At 40.9% G+C, this 19,227-nt stretch overlaps 1 protein-coding gene across 3 annotated transcripts in view; it reads left to right on the top strand.

Moving 5' to 3' along the window:
- LOC109040167 (proton-coupled amino acid transporter-like protein pathetic) overlaps positions 1-19,227 on the top strand; it is a 100,132-nt gene that overhangs the window by 46,173 nt on the left and 34,732 nt on the right. For all 3 annotated transcript variants that reach the window (XM_072296664.1, XM_019055987.2, XM_019055984.2), the window contains exons 2-3: positions 1,402-1,521; positions 12,889-12,981. In XM_072296664.1, coding sequence (XP_072152765.1) covers positions 1,433-1,521; positions 12,889-12,981 — 182 coding nt within the window. In that variant the 5' untranslated portion in view covers positions 1,402-1,432. The remainder of the gene's footprint in view (positions 1-1,401; positions 1,522-12,888; positions 12,982-19,227) is intronic.

Genomic DNA, 19,227 nt, shown 5'->3' on the forward strand with positions numbered 1-19,227 from the left:
GGGACCCGAAGTTTAGGTCATATGGATCTCTGAAGTTTTCGGATTGAGCATCTGAACACTTTAGGTCCAGCTGCTGAAGTTTGGATCACACATCTGAAACTTCAGTTCTTACATCTGAAGTATTTCGGTTTTCACATCCGAAAAACTTCGGTTCTCACATCTGAAGTACTTCAGATGTGTGATCCGAACCTCGGCAGCTAGACCTAAAGTGTTCAGATGCTCAATCCGAAAACTTCAGAGATCCGTATGACCTAAACTTCGGGTCCCACGCACTAGGTTTTTTTTCTCCGTGTAGTGAGTATGGAGCTATCCTATTGATTGAAATGGTTGGTTCCTGTAGACCAAGGGAGAAAATGATGGACTAACTAAAGGGTTTTTCGTAGGTTGCCTTTAGTTTGTCTGCTACCTACCCCCTTTTTTGACCTACGTGTATTACACACTACCCGTGGAAGTCACAGGAGAGGTCGAGTTGAAGGTGAACTTCATTTCCAACTCCAGTTCCTAGTTATTCAGACGAGTCTGCGCGAGCGGTGCTCAATTCTAACTTTAGCAAATTTTCTCGACATCAATATCAAAAAAATTTTCGGTTGGAAGGATCGAATAAAACTTGTTCAACGTTTCGCAGCGGTGGTCATTGAAAACACAAAGATTACAACGAAAGTCGCTCGTCCCTGGACATCACGCTGAATTAAGATGCATGATACGTCTATTCCATCTCCTGAGCCGCTAAAATTGCATCCGTCGAGTTGAAGGCGAACTTGATTTCTAACTCCAGTTTCCGGTTATTGAGGCATGACTGCGAGAGCAGTGCTCAATTCTAACTTTTGCATCTTGATGAAAACTCTCGTGGGTAAAGAAAAACGCGTATGTTAAAAGGGTTGTGGGTGAGTATCCGTCAGTTAAAAAGTCTCGGGTGAAAACGTAAGGGCGGTCAGTCCCTAAGGCCGAAAATCTATGGCTGAATGCTAAATAGTCCTGTCACCTAGATGAATGCAGTGTGAAAGCCACCGGAACATTTTGACATGTTTCTCTTAATTATTTTTCAAAACTTTGGTGACGAATGTTGAAAAAAGTGCGCTTTCTCCAAAAATATTAGTTTAAAAGTAGTGGTACTGCCATGAAGAAAAGAGCATGGTGAACATGTTTTACTGAACATTTTTCAACTAAAAATTCACGAGAAGCTGTTGTTAATAAGAACTTAAGTAAAACACGTAAATCAAGGACTTAACGCAGAAAATTCGTATCTCGTGTCGGTATGCATAAGGGTTGGTGCCTGGACCTTCTGGTACGTATTATTGTGTGTTAGGATGATTTCAATTTACATACGAATGTGATCCGTAAATTTGCGATTCGTCGATAATATTTGTCTAGTATATTCCATGATATTTTTTTCTGTTTCAGTTTGTGCGATTGGATGTAAAAGACTTTGACAATGGGTAACGAAAAAATGGAGAAGGGGGAGTACCTAGAAAAAACCCAATCAATGGTTACCATTGATGGAAGTTTTAACACCTCCTCTACGTAAGTATTCATCAGTAATTTATTTTGAATATCGTTTAAATTATTTATTGTTGTTTATTATTTAATATTATTTGTTGCTTGGATGGTGAGTGCGTTTTCTTCTTTCCTGCTCTCCTCTTTTCTTCGTGTTCTTTCATTTGCGCCGAGTCCATCATTCCTTTTTTTATTCATTTCCACGTGTCTCTCCTCCTCTGCGTGTGTTCTCTTGGAGTCTGTCTTCAGTGCCACTTCACGGAAAAAATAGGATTATTCATCACAACCAGCGGTTGGTTGAAAATGTGCCAGCTACCGTGTGGCAGTTACGATAACTACCGGGTTAGTTGTGTCCTCTGCCGCGGTAGTTATCGTAACTATACCACACGGTGACTGGCGCATTTTTAACCAGCCGCTGGTTGTGACGACTGTCCTATTTATCCCTGTGTTATATCGGCGTGTTACTGCGAGATGACTGAGATCTTCCTTTTCACTCTTCGGCGGTGTTCTGCTCTCTCAGTGTTTTCACTATCCTTTCTATGTCTTATGCTTCCTTACGATAGTTTCTTAAATGGACCACTGGACAAGGTACGAATTTCAGCATTCTGATACATGTTTCGTCGTTAAAATTTCACGTAGAACACGATACGCACAACTTACCGCAAAAATTACCGCAATTAACTCCTTACAAAGATATTTAATGATTCTTGATGCGTGAATTCAAACCACCCGCTCATGATAACTAATGCTCTACGTGATTCACATCGCGCGCTAAACGTTATCATGACAGTCTCTGCGATGTAAAAATCTGGCAACCTCAATCTTGACGCTTTGGCTCAGCTATAGCAAATTGCTTATAGTTTGAACAACACATGGTGGGAAATGAACATTGCTCGATTGAGAAGCTTGCTGGAACGCGCTTGTAGTGCGCGATTTGACTCACGTAGAGCTTTGAGTTTCTTGTGACAAGGGCAGTTCAAATTCCTCGTAACCAATGTGAAATAAAAACGTTAATATCTTCGTTAGGAGTTGGTTTCAGTAATTTTCGTTGTGTGAATAGTGTTTTGCGTGAAATTTTGGTTAAGAAACATGTATCAGATTGCTTAAATTCGTACCGTGTCTAGTGGTCCATCGTTGCTGAGCTTCGAAACATTATTAAAGTGCCTCTCGAGGCTTTTTTAAATGTGTCTATTCTGCGAAATGAATGAAACAAACCTTGTATCATAATGCGCTCCTATTTCATACAACTCCTGATCTCTTACAGGTTGATCTGGAATATCCCTGTATGTGAGTGAGCGAAGGTTGTGCTCAAATTGCTGGTATAAAAAAGCACCTGTTATGAATGACTACTGTCGGTACAAATTATTATGACCGCTGACCGGGCCGACGGAACTCTCATAGAATAATGAACACTTATATGCTAAGCCCGTCTCTTATTCCACCGTCAAAAGCAGCTGTTGCGAATAATGCTGTTGCCAAATCAATACATAGATACACTGTTAAAAATCCCGGCGCGAATAAGAATATGGAAAAGGGGAAAGAAGAAGGATGAGAAGAGGAATAGGAAAAAGAAGAAGATAAGAGAAAAGAAGAAGCGGAAAAAGAGGTAGTGGAGAAATTGGAAGATTAAGACGAAAATGAGATAAAACGAGGAATTCCCTTTTCTTCGTTTCCACCTTCGTTCCCTTTTCATCTTCCTCGTCATATGAACATTTAACGTCGCATATTTTTTCGGCAAGAAGACAAAGTTTCTTGAACATTTTAGAGCAATTTGCCCTGGATTTTTCACAAAATTGTATCCTCCAATCAACATTGCATCTCTGAAAATTTCAAGGAAAAATGATCATAACTTTTTCCTCAAAAATAAATATTACATGAAAGAGAACTTCGCAACTTTTTAATTTAATCTTTTCAAACAACATTTAATTTGAGAAGAAAAACCAATGACCCCTTCGTGTTTCGCGTGAGAGCAGAAGAATAGACGCATTCCATTATATTACGCCAAAAGGAACACTAGTTTCTGGCCAATCTATCAAAGCACCTATCTACAAAGGAAAGTCACGAACACATATGTTGTTTCTGAGGTAAGCCTTTAAAAATGTCGGTTCCTTTTCAACGAATCGCGAACAAGGTTGCCAAGTCGAAAATCCCCAACAAATGTCGGCAACGTCATCGGATGCTGCGACTGGATTTTCCTAGGAGCGACCGTTTGGCAACAAGAGCCGATAGTTATGCGCGCGGCGCAAATCAGCCTTCGTCGGAGCGTGTTTAACGCTATAGAGCTTGCACAGCTTTGTGATTACGTTGGGCATATGTGCGCCCTCCTCGCATGGCCAAATTATAATCGAATTCCTGGCCGCGCGCGCTGTGATTAGATGCCTCCGATATTTTCAAATCGTGCCCAGCCTGCGCGTGTGATGTAGGCGCATTAAGTCTGGTCATTTCATTCAGAGTCATGGCGCCCACTAGGAAAAAAATTTCCGTCGTTTGTACCGTGTGCACTTCGTCCATACCAGTGGCGTGGCGTGAATTGCGATGTATCGATCATTATGCCTTTTAACCTATGGTAAATAATCGATTATAAATGTGTGCGCTGCGAACACCCTGTTTATCGATCCTTTTCCGCAGGTTTAAATGGCCTAACAATCGATATATCGCAGTTCACGCCACGCCACTTCGTTCATACCGACCGCGCTACTCGTACGCAACTCTCGTTTCGTAACAAGAACCCTCAAATTAATCGAACCTCTTGAAGCGGTCATGGCGTCAGGTACACAGAATCTGATCTCTTCATCGTTACCAGTGTAACTCTCCATAAAGAACTGATAGCCGCTTGATGAAGACGCCAGGTTTATCATGTACTATGACGTCACGAGTGCACCGAATCCTTAAGGACCCATGTAATTTCGAAACTTCAAACACGCATTTCTCGATACAGTAAAAACTGCACTCATGAGCCTTGTCCTCCAAGCTCCGCAACTACGAACAAGGTAAATTTGATTCCATTGCATGCACTCTTCAAGCCTCCCGCATATTGTAACAGAGAGGAATTTCAGTGCCCAGAGAAGTCCAAATTTGAGTTATTGCCATCACTGGCTGAAAGGATTTTCCCACACATTTTGCCACAGAAAACTCCCAAAAACTTCAAACTGACGACGGACGCTGTAACGATTTTAAGCTAATAAATACAGGACCGGATTAAGAGGGTGGCCACATGGGCCGCGGCCCATAGCGGCAAATTTTGAAATTTTTTTAAATGTAAGTATAGAAAATTCGAATTTAGAAAAAAAAATTACAAACGAGAAAAGGCGACAAAATCTCTCATTTCCTGAGAGTATAGTGATTTCTAATTTTGTCGTCTTTCAGTGATACAAGAGACAGCACCTTTAATTAGTCGAGTTAAGAGAGAAACCAAACACACAATTTGGCCTGGAACGGCGCGACTTAGGAGAAAATGATGACGAGGACTTGAGATGAAAAGGAGAAGCTCCTCGGCGCAGCAATCGGCATGTAACACATATTAGCGCCTACAAGACTGCACGAATACTTCACGCATTGCATCAAACACAGTGCGGTCAGCGTGAAACGGATAGCGCCTACAAGACTGCGTGAATACTTCACGCATTGCTCCAAACACAGTGTGGTCAGCGTGAAACGCATAGCGCCTACAAGAATGCGTGAATACTTCACGCATTGCGCCAAACACGGTGCGGTCGGCGCGGCGGCGGAAGTTAAAATCATTAAACCAAATTTTGTGTTTGTTCTTTCATAATTTTTTCGTTCATTTCTTATGAATGGAAGGCCTTGTCCATTAGAGATAGGTTTACGAAACTTCACTTTCGCGCAAAGTTCCGTGACCTTTTGCTAGTAGTGCTGACAGGGCTTTCCCAAAAAATGTGTTCAACACGAGTAAATGCGTCTTATGCACCCCTTCCCCGCTGGCACGTTCACTTGATGGTTTTTATTGATGTTTCAAAACGAATGAGAAGGGGGCGGCAAAATACAGGCGGCCCATGGGCGGCAAGGAGGGAAATCCGGCTCTGCCCAGAATGTTAAATCAACTTCACTTTTTTTCGGCGAAGCCACAACATGAAGAACAGTGATCTGAACTACGCGATGAGTCTGTTTTACATCTGATGTGACATTACGTCGCAGGAAGTTTCCCGGAGTTTTTTGAGCAACGAAGACCCCTAAGATATCATCTGAAAAACGCCTCAAAACGGTCACATTTACGCCGGAACGGCTCCGGTGCATTCGTGACGTCGCAGTAAGTGACAACTCTGATCTCTTCATCGTTACCAATGTATCTCTCCATAAAGGACTGGTAGCCGCTTGATGAAGACGCCAGGTTTGTCATGTATTGTGACGTCACCAGTGTACCGAATTCATAAGGACCCATGTAATTTCGAAACTTCAAACACGCATTTCTCGAAATATTAAAAACTGCACTTATGAGCCTTGTCCTCCAAGCTCCGCAATTACGAACAACGCAAATTAGATTCCATTGCATGCGCTCCTTAAGCCTCCCACACATTGTAACAGAGAGGGATTTCAATACCCAGAAAACCAAATTTGAGTTATTGCCATCACTGTCTGAAAGGATGTTTCCACACATTTCGCCACAGAAAACTCCCGAAAACTTTTAACTGAACGACGGACGCTGTAACGATTTTAAGCTCATAAATGCAGTAAAATTCTTCGTCAATAGGGTTGCAAGTTTACTCCTTTAGCATAAAATGAACTGAATCGCTCGCATTCTTTGAGATAATACGGTGTTTACCTTTGGAAATGCAAATTCTAATCTCTTTACCTAACATAATAAAAGTCATTTTACCAGGAAATTTGATTCCTTGGGCAAATACAACCGTTAGTAATCATGGCATTCCAGACTGAATTCTTGTTAAGTTTCAAACCAAGTGTGAATGATCGAGGATCGATATTTCCCCATTTAAAGCTATGGTAAAGAATCGATTACCAAGGTGTTCATCACGAACACCCTGTCTATCAATCCTTTTTCATAGGTTTAAATGACAGATCAATCGATATATCGCAAAACAGGCCACGCTGCATTGCAAGTGAGAGGATACTCGCGGAAAATTCACGGAAAGGAAAGGTGGTGGAGGGCATGGTTTTGCGTAGAGTACCTTTATAGCGAGAGTATGGACAGATCGCTTGATGGAGAGCTTAGGGCCCAAAAGTGCAGCCCCCCTTCTGAGCAACTTCTAACACACGAAATTTCACTGCCAGCCTACAGATATCAATTCTAACCAAGATGGCCAAGAATGTACATAAATGAGCGTTCTTTCGCAAAAATAAGTAAAATTGTGCAAAAAGTAAGCCAATCACATGCTTTATAAACGACGGTTCGTAACAATTTTATTTGTAAATCGCTCTGGACTTTTGAAATTCATAGGTTGGCTGCATTTCTGGGCCCTAACTTTATTTGCGGAGGCATCGGTGAAGGCCTGATGAATTTTCGGAGTTTCACATCTGTCTATACTCTCGCCATACAGGTACTCTAGTTTTGCGTACTGCAGTAACAGGACGTATTCATGCTTGAAGGGACTCAGCACATAAGTGAATTGAATAAAAAAGAACCGTGAAGTACGCAGACTTTATAGATGTGTACATAGCCTCTTTTAGCAAGAATACGTCAAATTCAAATGACATTTAAAGTATAAAAGACCCTTAAAATGAGTGCCGTGCATATATTACCTAGTGTTCTCAGACCTCTTTATTTCACATTTAAATGCACGTGAGGCTCAGAGATAGAAGGCCGTCAAGACGATTAAAGAAAAGTTAGGTTTAATTGTTCATCAAGAAGAACGTGTTACAGCAGTAAGAACAATCGCTCTTAGTTTTATTGTTTCCCTTGAAATTAACAGCGACGGTGAAAATTTTATTCCTTATACAATCTCTTTTCTCTACGCTGTCCTCTATTCGGACCGCGTTAAGCAGAAAGGAACTAAGCCACATCAGCTACTGCCAAATTTAACTGAGCGATTTAATTTTTTTACAAGAGAACGTTTGTGTGGATTCTTTCGAAAATTGTAAAGCGTTTGCTGCGGACTATGCAGAAAATTCGCTGAAATTTTCACAAAATTTCGCACAACCGTTTTCATGTAAAAAATAAAATTGCCCAGTTAAATTTGGCAATAGCTGATGTGGCTTGATTCCTTCCAGCTTAACGTAGTCCATTCACCAATCGTTGTGCGTCAAGAGAATGTTTTGGGAGAATTCACTCATTTGAACAGAGCGGGCTCTATGTTAATTCCCTACACTGAAAAAAAAATCTCGGTGTATTTACTAAGAAAAGGGTAAAATTACCAAAAATTCAGGGTTCTATTTGATCCCAGTTTTTTCTTGGTAAACTTATGGAATTGGTAATTTTACAGAGAAATCTCGGTAAAATTATTGAACTTTCTCGGTAATTTTATTGGATCTTGGTAAAAACGCCAATATTTTTTATCGACTGTGGTAGAATTACCGAGATAAAATGGCAAAGTTACCTGGAATTGATAACCAATAAAAGTGGTATTCTTACCTGAAAAAACCAGTAAAAATACCGGTTTTTAGGTAAGCTTACCATTCTGTCTTGGTAAAATTACCAAAATTGGTAAAAAAAAAGTTAGATGGTAAAGGTACCAACGGACCTTGGTAAAAACGCCGAGAATTTTTTTTTCAGTGTATACAAATCGATGGTGATGTCAAAACTTCCAAACCACGTATCTCCGTTTGCGACGTTGCATACTTTGTCATGCTTCATCAATTTTTAAAAACTTTCGTGATTTTCCTTCCGTGTGCGAAGTATATTCTGGAGAAAATTCAAGGCATGATGTTGATTTGTTTTTTGTCAAAAATATAAAATAAAAGCGGATGTTTTTAAACACCGCAAACGAGATACGTGGTCGATTTCACTGTCGATATACAGCCGGGAAATTATAGAAATCGGCCCGGTAGATCTCTGTATGATTAAATCGTTAGCACCACCAATCAAAGACAAGGCAATATACAAAAGAAGTTTTGAAAAATACAGCATGATCCTTTATATCGATTCAATCAATTCAGGATTATTCAGAACTTTCCTTGATAGCCGATCCCTTCCACTTGCATGACATGAAATTCAAACATTACGGTCAGCCTGTCGAAAATCTCTGCAAACATTTTTCAAAAATCGGGTTAGTAGTAGAGATGGGAACTATTATTTTTTGAACACCCTGTTTGATAACCCCAGGTAAAAGTTAATTAGGGCATCTATTGACAATGACCTTGACAAGGCCGGAACGAATTGGAATGTATTATTGGACGCACGGATGAATGAGACTCAATCACCAATGTTGCCAGACTCTGGAGAGAATCGTCCTTCTCGCCACTACCCGCAATCCGAAAAATTCATCATGCGTTCCTTCCTAATTTGACACCACAATTACTTTAAAACTTTCATTTTTAAGCATTTTTTAAAATAACCGAAAAATTCTGAGGCCAATGGAATATTTTGACTTGAGTTATACCATCGAATCAGAAAAGGGTCCATTATAATTAGGTTAAGTACAAAAATGTTATTTTTGATGGTTCCAATGTAAGCAATAGACCATAATTTCAAGTCAAAATTTTGTATCGAGTATGCATTCATTATGCTAATTCATTGCAAATAAGGGGGTTCGCCCCCTGACCGCTTCGCGGTCGCCTCAGGCGCAAAGCGCTTCAGACGATAATTGTTACATGTTATTTTATGATTATATACTATAGACTATAAAAATGTCATGAAAAAATCACGAGTCAATTCATAATTCCTCAAATCAGAGAAATATTGACTGCAAGAGACACCTGGAAGGCTGACTTAAGTATGCTAAGATTATGGATCTGCTAACAGGAGAACCGCGTTGGACAGCGATCCATCGACCAACGTAGCCACTAAATCAGTCTATTAAGCGAGCTATACACAATCAAAATCAGAGTATTGTTGAGACCGTTGCAGGTCGAAAGTTGAAGGGCCTTAGACTTTTGATCAACAATCGCGAATACATGTCACTCCGCTTTGATTTCTCACGGTGATTTCTCTCGCGTCGCGATTATTTGCAGGTCCTAAAAAAATTAATTGGGGAATTTTGACCTCACCCGAAAGTGGAGCGAGGCGCTGCTACGCTGGAATCAACGACGATGGTAGAGTGTTCAAGTTTTTGATTGAGTATTATCACGGGAGGGAGACATTTTACTCGGGAAGCAAAAACGGCGGGAAACGAAGTCGAAGGTGCTCTAGATCCATGAGCCGAGACGTAAAGGCAGAGCGCCGGCCACTCACATTGCGGCCAGTGGCGTGGCGTGGCGTGCTTTGCGATATATCGATTTATCTGCCATTTAAACCTATAGAAAAGGATCGATAAATACGGTGTTTGCGACGAATACCTTAATAATCGATTCTTTACCGTAGCTTCAAATGGGGAAGTATCGATAGTCGGTCATCCACGCCTCGCTACTGCACATTGCGGCAACTCCGGTGGACGAATTGAGAAACGGAACCATGACCTAGGCCCTTCGAGAATGGCCATACTCCCTTCTGAGGGTCTCGACTGATTAGCCGGCTATGAAATCGTTGGCACAAGTCCAGGAGATCTGCGCCTGTCACTTTGCTTTGTGTTCCATTAAAAAAATAACAAAACAAATTTAAAGAAAACTGAGTAACAAGCACTATTACAATGCGACTCATGTACCCCAAATCCAAAACTTTAAAGTTGATTTACATTTCTGACTGGACTTTTTCTAACTCTTCAGCGAAAAAAAATACTAATATGTTGAGATGCAATTTTCTTGAAACGACCCTGGAACGACTTTGCCGCCTTCGCCGTTCTTACGATTAGTTAAGAGAAGGAAGGGGATATATTGAACACAATCAAAGCATCATTCGGTAAATTCACAATGTCGTGATAAAAATCAGTGATAGTTTACTTTATCGGCACAATAGGCGACGCTGGAATAAGTTACGGTGTAAGAGAAACAAAGCGAATCGCCCTTTATTTGGTGTCAAATGCGACGAAAACTATATGAATTTCATTGTAACTCCTGGATGCAACTATTCGGGCTCCATGGGTGTGCGTGTTGCATACGCTCAGGATTTAAGGCGTTCTGACTGTCCAGGAAATCACCACTTTACCCACGACGCAACGCCAACGGCGGGCTTTACTGTGAGGATCAAACATCGCAGAACGTCTTTAACGATTCATTATTTATTACTCCATGTCAAGTGTGGTCCGCAAAATGGAACGATTTCCAAAAAAAATACCAAGACGCGTGTGCTCGATATGAAAGAAAGAAAAATAAGCCCGTATAAACTTTTAAATATTGCTATATTTTTCCCTAAAAATTATTTATTTACTAGAAAATTTATGAATGATTCTTCTTGAAAATTTCAAGTCCTCTACGATAGCCTGCGAAGAAAATTATTCGAAACATTAGAAAAAAAATATCCAGAATTTTTCATGGAACTTTGTATTTTATTAAAAGAAATTTGGCAACATGTGGAGGCTGATACGGCGCTCTTCCTCAGAGTCACACTACGATAGTCCCAACGTCGAACATACCGGATTACCGGTGCAATTACATTGTATCCACACAGAGTTCTTTTTTGTCTGACTCATTCTGGGAATCTGCATAAATAAAAGCCTATAAAAAACAGAACGTCATGAGACATCAGGGTCTCAACATTGGTGCAGAATGATGGGATAAGTGCTGGAGGCAAATTCGTTCACTGTGCATGACCTCATGAACTGCGGTGAGAAGGTCGCACAGAGTTTTCAAGTTGATCTAACCTTCGAACTCGACTGATTTGCTGACAATTTGTAGTCATTTGTTTCCCCGGATAGAACATAAGTGATCTACCCAACAGCTTTGGTGTCATTCATATTGTCCGTCGCTGACGTTTCTTCGAAAATTTGGACTGCGTTAAGCAGGAAGGAATTAAGCCGCATCAGCTATTGCCAAATTTTATCGCGCAATTCAATTTTTTACATGAAAACGGTTGAGCGAATTTTTGTGCAAACCGTGAATTTTTTGCATAGTACAAGGCAAATGCCTTAAAATGCTCAATGGAATCTGCATAAACGTTATAACTGCAAAATAAGTACGTATCTTTCATGTTTGAAATTTTAACCCGAGTCCCCAGCTCTGCCAGCATTTGCGCGGCAGCATTTGTATGTACTTGTACTGATACTGGTACTAGAGAGAACACCACTGCCACCATTAATCCTACGCATCCTTCACCTAACCCAACCGATCGTAAAATGAAGATCTCAAATTCTTCTTAATTTACTGCTCTCACTTTCATCGACGGAATGATCCACCGACCAACAGAAATGGTTGAACGTGAAATGATGCAGTATCGGCGATCCGACCAGAAGCAAAACGACCTTCGATCACGCAACTGTTCAGCTCCATCATACCATCCGTTCTGCATTACCGACCGACGGATTTTCAAACTTCCAGTTACACAAGCGAAGGTCATGACCTCGCACAAAAATTGATTTTTAACCGTCGTGCTCCACATGCGGTACAATAAGATTTGACCTGTAGACAAACTTTCGAAATATGGTTCTTCGAGAGCGTGAAACATGTGCCGCTCAATGTAAGGGGTGAAAGGTTTAAAATCTTTAGCAAATATTAAACGAATTTCCAAGATTAATATTTGGATCGTGTTAAGCAGAAAGGAGCCAAGCCCCATCAGCTATTACCAAATTCAATCGAGCAATTTAATTTTTCAAATAAAAACTGTTGTGCCGATTTTTGTGCACACTTCAGCGAATTTTTTGCATTTGCGAGGCAAATTCCATAAAGTATTCAAAAGAATCCGCACAAATGTTCTCCTATAAGAAATTAAATTTACGAGTTGAATTTGGCAATAGCTGATGTGGCTTGGTTCCTTTCTGCCAAACACTGTTCATTTGACAATCGTTTAATTCTTCCATAGGCACATTTTGCAATTTATTTTGTGTTTAGGATCAATTTTTGGAATTAAATAGAACTTTAATGCCAAAGGTTTTTAAGCATAAATTTTACACAGAATAAGAGCAAAGAGTTTCCTAACTTGTACATTTGACAGTTTACATTTTTTTCAGCCCTTAACCTTCAATTCTTGCTCTTTCTAGTGGTCTATTATGGTAGTCTAGTGGTCTGCTATTATACTAAGTTTACATTTAAGTACATTGGCGGATCCAGCAAATTGGCAACACTGATTTTCTCCATGCAAACCTGTGGAAATATATCGATTCTTGAAGGGGCCAGGGCTCCGACAAGAATCGATTATTTAACATAGGTTTAAACGGGAGGAATCCGGCGTTGCCAAACTACTGGATTCGCCTCTATGAAAAATGCTAATTAAAGTTTTTCGTTCGATTGTTTCAGACTGAAATTGACTGATAATGGAACGAAAAAAGGCATCGAGGCCGACGACACGTACGAGCCTTTTTCGAATCGAGATATGACGCATGCCACATCGTAAGTATTCATTTGTATTGAATAAAGATACCCATTAATTCTTCGGAGTTGTGACAAATCGCCGATTAAGCTACAAATGCGACCTACTTGCAACCGTAAAGTTATCCACTAATGATTCTGGCTCGAACGTCGCTCACTGCATGCCGCCAATCCGAGGGGATATCTTTTTTGAATACTGTAATTCACCACGGCGATTTTTTCTCTAGAAAAAATGATTTGATAGTGAAAGTTGAGAGGTATGCATCTCGATTGTGACGTTTCTGAGTACATCTTCAGTTGATTTATTTTTTCTCCTATCAGTATTTTCTTAAGGATAGCAAATAAACATTATTGTTTGCAATTTTCACAATTGACGTTATATAATGTGAGAAAAAAATTGGTAAGAAATACCAATCACTACTTTCCTTTGAAAAAGAAGGTGGGGTTAATTTAACAAGAGATCTGCAACGTTTCAAAGAGAGCCACGTGTTTAGCGACTCAACCATTTAACTGTCTGTTTACCACATTTTTAGAAACCATTTTCTTGCTTTTGTATGTTTTATTTTTTATCACTCTAATGAGCTTAAAGGCTTTCTGAAAGTTGGTAAAAAGTGACTAAAATCGAAGAAAACTCAAATTAACGCTGTGAAATTGTACGAAATTACCAGTGGTTCGTAATTACCGCGAGAATCTAATTTTACCGGGAGTTTTTTTTTCAGTGTCCGTTTACAATAAATAAAGCGCCATAGCCACATCTTAGCCGGAAACTTGTCATCCTTCTTGTGGTTTAAATATATCATTCATTATGTTTTCAAAACAGTCAAAGTCGGTGTGAAAAACGTATAATGTTATACATGCTTTCGTACACACTTGAACTGTTTTTAAATGAGACCGAACCATTCACTACATCAAAAATGTCGTTGCTGGTTGTAAGACGCGATATTTATCACCGTCACATACTGCAGTTGAAATGAAGTGGTCATAAAATTCATCAAAGTGGCAAGTTACCAGCTGCGGTGTCCTCCAAAGTGTCATGTCCGTTTCCTTCCCAAGGGCAATTTTTTCAGCTCTCAAATTTGACGCCGAGACCATTTTTTGGCAACTTCCTTAGTGATACCTCAATGCTGGCTTGACTGCCCCTATCGTTTAGTTTGCATTCCCAGGATGTACCTTTCGAGATGACCAGGAGCATTTTTACATCCAGGGTGCTATTGCAGCATATTATTTTTTCGGTGCTAGGTTAATTCGTCGTTTTCCGGACGAAGAAACGTAACTTAATTTCAATGTTGCAAAATTGACTGAGACAATTCAATATTTACAAGGGTGCACCTGCACCTGCTCGATTGTTCCCCCGAAACATGTCTAATTTTTTCATGAGATTTGAAGCGAATTAAGAAAACGTTTCAGTCAGCGAGGCTGCAGATTTTCAGAACAAGAAATTGGTCGCTTCAACACAAATATTTAGTCAATTTGACAGAGGAAAAATTAACACAAAAAAAATTAACGAACAACTTGTGATACTTCGTCTTTAACTTCCCATATTAACACAAAATTTTGGTTACTTTCCCTTACTGTTGGCTGATCGTTTAAATTGGTAAATAAAGCTATAGACGAATACAACAAAAATGATATGGAGGGAGCCGGAGCCTATTGGTGGGGTGGGAGCGGGTGGCTGAAATGGCCAAAGGAGGTAGGCAATAGACAAAGCTATAGACGAACACGACAAAAAGGATATGGAGGGAGCCGGGGTCTATCGGTGGGAGCTGGTGGCTGAAATAGCCAAAGGAGGTAGGTAATAGAGTAACTTACGGTAACCCACGAAAGACCATGTAGTTAGTCTGTCATTTTCTCCTCTGGTCTGTCGCAACCACCCATTTCAACCAATAGGATTCGCTCCATACTCCCTATGTCTTCTTTTTCTATCGCGTTGTCTATCAATTTCAACAATTCGCACGCAGTGCTGTTAAAAAAATCGACAAGATATGCGCTCGCCAAGTTTCATATGGACGTATTTCTGTCAAACGGAACTAGGGACAGGTTGAAAAGAAGGGGTGTAGTCGTTAGCCGAGGGCCGCGAGAATAAGTAGAAATTATGAAGTGACGTCAGCGCCGCTGATGCGCGCGATCCGCTTTAATTCTTGAGCCCTGTCTACAACGCTCTTTTGCCATGCCAACGGCTCATGAGTGCCGCATACAGTTGGCGCTTCGTTCCGTTCGGTAGAATTTAAACTCCCGCTTTTCCATTCTTCCAAAGGGAATCAAGGTCACTTGAACATTGTTTCTTACACAGCTCACCACGAGCACACCCCATCTTTCCCACCCGCACATAGTTCTGTTTGGTAGAATTACGTCCATGTGAACCGAAGTTATTCGGTTCGTCAAGCTGCACCATCTCGGCCTCGGCCAACGAAACAGGAGTTTGGTTCTGAAAACCGAACAAGTCGGTTCGCTCGACTGCGATGCGAGGAACCGGATAGAGGGACTGTAGAGGGACTGACCACAATGGCAGGGACTGGCGAGACGCCGGCGCCGCGGGACACGCGGGAAGTTTTCAACGGTATCTGGCATCGCGGGCGCGAACAAGAGAGATGGGTCAACAAAAGAGCGATTGACATGGGCCGTGGAATGCATACAAATCAGGGATCAGCGTCCGCGACCCCGCCAGCGCGCGTTGATCGCCGATCGCCGATCACGTCAAGCCAAGACCCGGGATCAACCTCAGCGTCGTCGTCGGTCGGCTCCGACGCCGCGGCGCACACAGAGAAAAAAAAAGGACGTCCGGTGAACTAAAATATATAACTTGAAGAAAAATATACGCAATGGAGATGTTGCATGTGTGAGGGATTTGCGATTTGACAATTGATTGTTATGTAAAAGATCGCGAGAAACATGATGGTGCCCCTGTTTTTCTCTGAAATCAACTCCCAAGCTCAAAAAAAGCTCTCAAGTTGGAGCCAAAATGGAGGGAATATCCCACGCTATCCTAAGAGTCCACTTTCTACATCAAGACAAACTCTCCATGCAAAGATAGGGAGCATGTACATAAGCAGTGATGCCGTGTTTTCAATTTTAGAGTCCCCAAATAAAGTGGCAGCCCTGTCAATGTATTTGCTCCCTATCTTCGCATGGAGAGTTTGTCTTGATGTAGAGGTGGACTCTCAGGGTAGGGTGGGATATCCCCTCCATTACGCCCTCAACTTGAGAGCTTATCCTTAAGCTTGGGAGTTGATTTCAGGAAAAACCAGTGGCTTCATCGAGTTTCGCGCGAACTTTTACATAAGAATCAACGTTCAAATCGCAAATTCCTCACACCTGCAACATCTCCATTCTCCACAGGGAGAATAGGGGATTTTGACTATTATTTGGACGCGTTTCTGCCAAACGGAACTGTGTGCGTTAAGACATGAGTCCTGAGACCCATCAGAATATACGCATAACAGGGTTCACGTCATCATCCACATAGCTTCGTTTGACAGAAATACGCTACCAAGCGGAACTAGGAACGTGTGAGTAGTTTAATCAAGTGAGGTTTTGCGAATAAATTTGCGTTAGGTATCGATTTCTCGGAGGTGGAGTGGCAAACTACATTAAAAGTGGCAGTTTTTTCAAACACTAATAGTGAAATATTTTGCGTCAGAACGCTTGAATTGTCATTACAGTGGCCTGAATCTCAAATGAGAATTTTTTCAAACCCGTTAGAGAAATGTTTCCAAAGTTTCATGCAAAAGTATGCGTTTTTCTCTGAGCTTTTTTTTTTGGCCAAATGACCCATTTTACCCATTTGTTCGCCGCGCTGTCGAACATGTAACGTCGACGCTATTATCGCGCACTTCTCAGCGGTGCACTTAAGTCTACGTCACGCTGGTTGATCCCCCCCCCCCTTCATATCTTCCTCCCTCTACCCTCCACTCGAAGAAACCCATTAAGGTGCACATAATGTTATGAGGCCGTCCACTGAAAAAGTGGCCTTAGTCTATACGAAAGCTCAAAATTAAGCTTTCTATATCAAAGTATTAAAACGCCCAAAAATGTCAAACCGAACAGGAAACACGTCGATCCAAAGTTTCCAGTTCAATACTGCCGTGCTAAGGAAAAACGCCGTATAAGCCTTCAGGCGTTGCCAAATTTTCTCTGGCAAATCACTGATTTTTAGGAAAATTTTTGAATATGTTTCTGCCACTTTATCAGATAATTTTTTTTATAATTTGATGTGAAGTGTCTTAAAATTTCAAGAAAATATATTCATAAGTTTCCTCAAAAATAAACATTTCATCGAGGGAAATTTGGCAACTCTCGAATGTTCATACAGCGAACATAGGTAGAACCTTAGCACGGCAGTCTGGCATTGCGTTTGGTGCAATGCGAGAAGTATCCATACAGTCTTGTAGGCGCTAATATGCGGCTGACGCCGACCGCACTTTTGTTCGCAATGCATGAAGTATTCCTGCAGCCTTGCAGGCGCTGATATGAGTCTGCCGTTGACCGCACCGTGTTTAGCGCGATTATTTGAACTTGCGTTGGGATAATTCGTGTTTTATCCTCGGAAAGGCAACTCTCGAATGTTCATACGGCGTTCTTCCTTAGCACAGCAGAATAAGCGCAGTTTCGAGAAGAAACTATTTCTAACTCTCATCGTCTCAACTGCTATATTCAGGGCGGGAAAGTGCCAAATTATAATGAAATTATTGTCCACCGATCGGTAAAGTAGCTATACTTTTGTCACACTACTTAAATTTAAGCACGTAAGCAAAAAATCCACCTAGCAGCGCAAATAAAATGAATAGAATGCGTATCTGAAAACCTCAAATTCATCCCGCTCCACGAACTTGAGAGAGGAAACCTAATAGCAGATACCGTCCACTAGAGAATTGCCTTCAATTTGGCCGTATAGGCAACAAACGTACCGGAGAGCTCGAATAGTTGCCTACTCAAAAAACGCACATTATTACTGCCCCTCTAGCTTTGCTCGCACCTAAATATGTTATGAACCCATGGGATGGTATCGTCCGTTAAGAGTTAGCCTTCAATTCCGCCACGTAGGCAACAAACATACTGGAGAGCTCGAAGAGTTGTCTTATACAAAAAAAACCCATTAATCTCGGTCCTTATGTTTTGATTAAATAAGACTAAAATCTTTTCATTCTCATAGCAACTTATGAGGAAATTACAACTCGATAAATTTGCTCACAGATTAGCAATTATAACCCTAACTCTGATGCCCTTCGGACCTCTCTCAAGGCGTGCCAAAATCTATCAAGGTGTCATCAATCTGAAAAATCTCAAATTTAAAAATCCATAAATCCGGCATTATTTCTTACTCCGTTTGGAAACAAAATTTTGAACATGCATACTGTGCATTACATTGGAGAAAATCAGTTCACCCTGAGCCACACCAGCTTTTGCCAAATTTAACGGGGCCATTTACTTTCTTACGTATGAAAACTGCTGTGCAGATTTGGGTACAAATTTCAGTGAATTTTTCGCATTTTACAAAAAAAAATCCTTAAAATTACCAAAGGAATCCGCGCAAGCGTTCTCCTGTAAAAAAAATAAATTGCCCAGTTGAATTTGACAATAGCTGGTGTTTCTTTGGTTCCTTTCTGCTGGACGCGGTCAAACCGTCAAAGGTTGTCAATGTCTCTCACTTCCCCCACCAATGGTGCTTGCCATTCACTCTGTTCCCAAGGGTTTAAATGGGACCCAGTGTCCATATTCCCACTATGAATGGCATTTTACACATTCATACCCTATCTGGCAACATTGCTGTAATGTTGCCATCATTTTTGCACGTCGGGATGCATTCCTCAATCAACCTTTCACGGGTGAGTGTCTCTCTGAAACAGTGCAGAATCACACCGTAGGCGCTCCTGTCTGACCTCGGGTTGATCGAAGCGCTAAAATACGCTATTTGCATTTGTCAGGCCGAGTTTTTGTTCGGACCGATTGCCACGCTGCAAATGTTCACACCATGTCTTTGAACTGCTCACCAAGGTTCATGCCTGTCCTCCGATATTGCCAAATTGAATCTAATTCTCACCAATACCTTCGTGGAAATACATAAGGTCAAAATACGTGGAATATAATTTTTAAAAAAATAATTGATTATAAAAAATCTGAAAACGATTCTGAAATGTTTTAAACGAATCGTGAATATTACTTCATGGCACGATTTCAAAGCCTTTCAAAGAGTCGTCCATATATTTTGTAATTTACTAAAAAATTTCGAGAGCAACGCACGAAAGTTGCATCCACCGGTGATTCTCGACC

The sequence above is a fragment of the Bemisia tabaci genome, chromosome 2, assembly GCF_918797505.1.
Source record: "Bemisia tabaci chromosome 2, PGI_BMITA_v3".
Taxonomy (NCBI): domain Eukaryota; kingdom Metazoa; phylum Arthropoda; class Insecta; order Hemiptera; family Aleyrodidae; genus Bemisia; species Bemisia tabaci.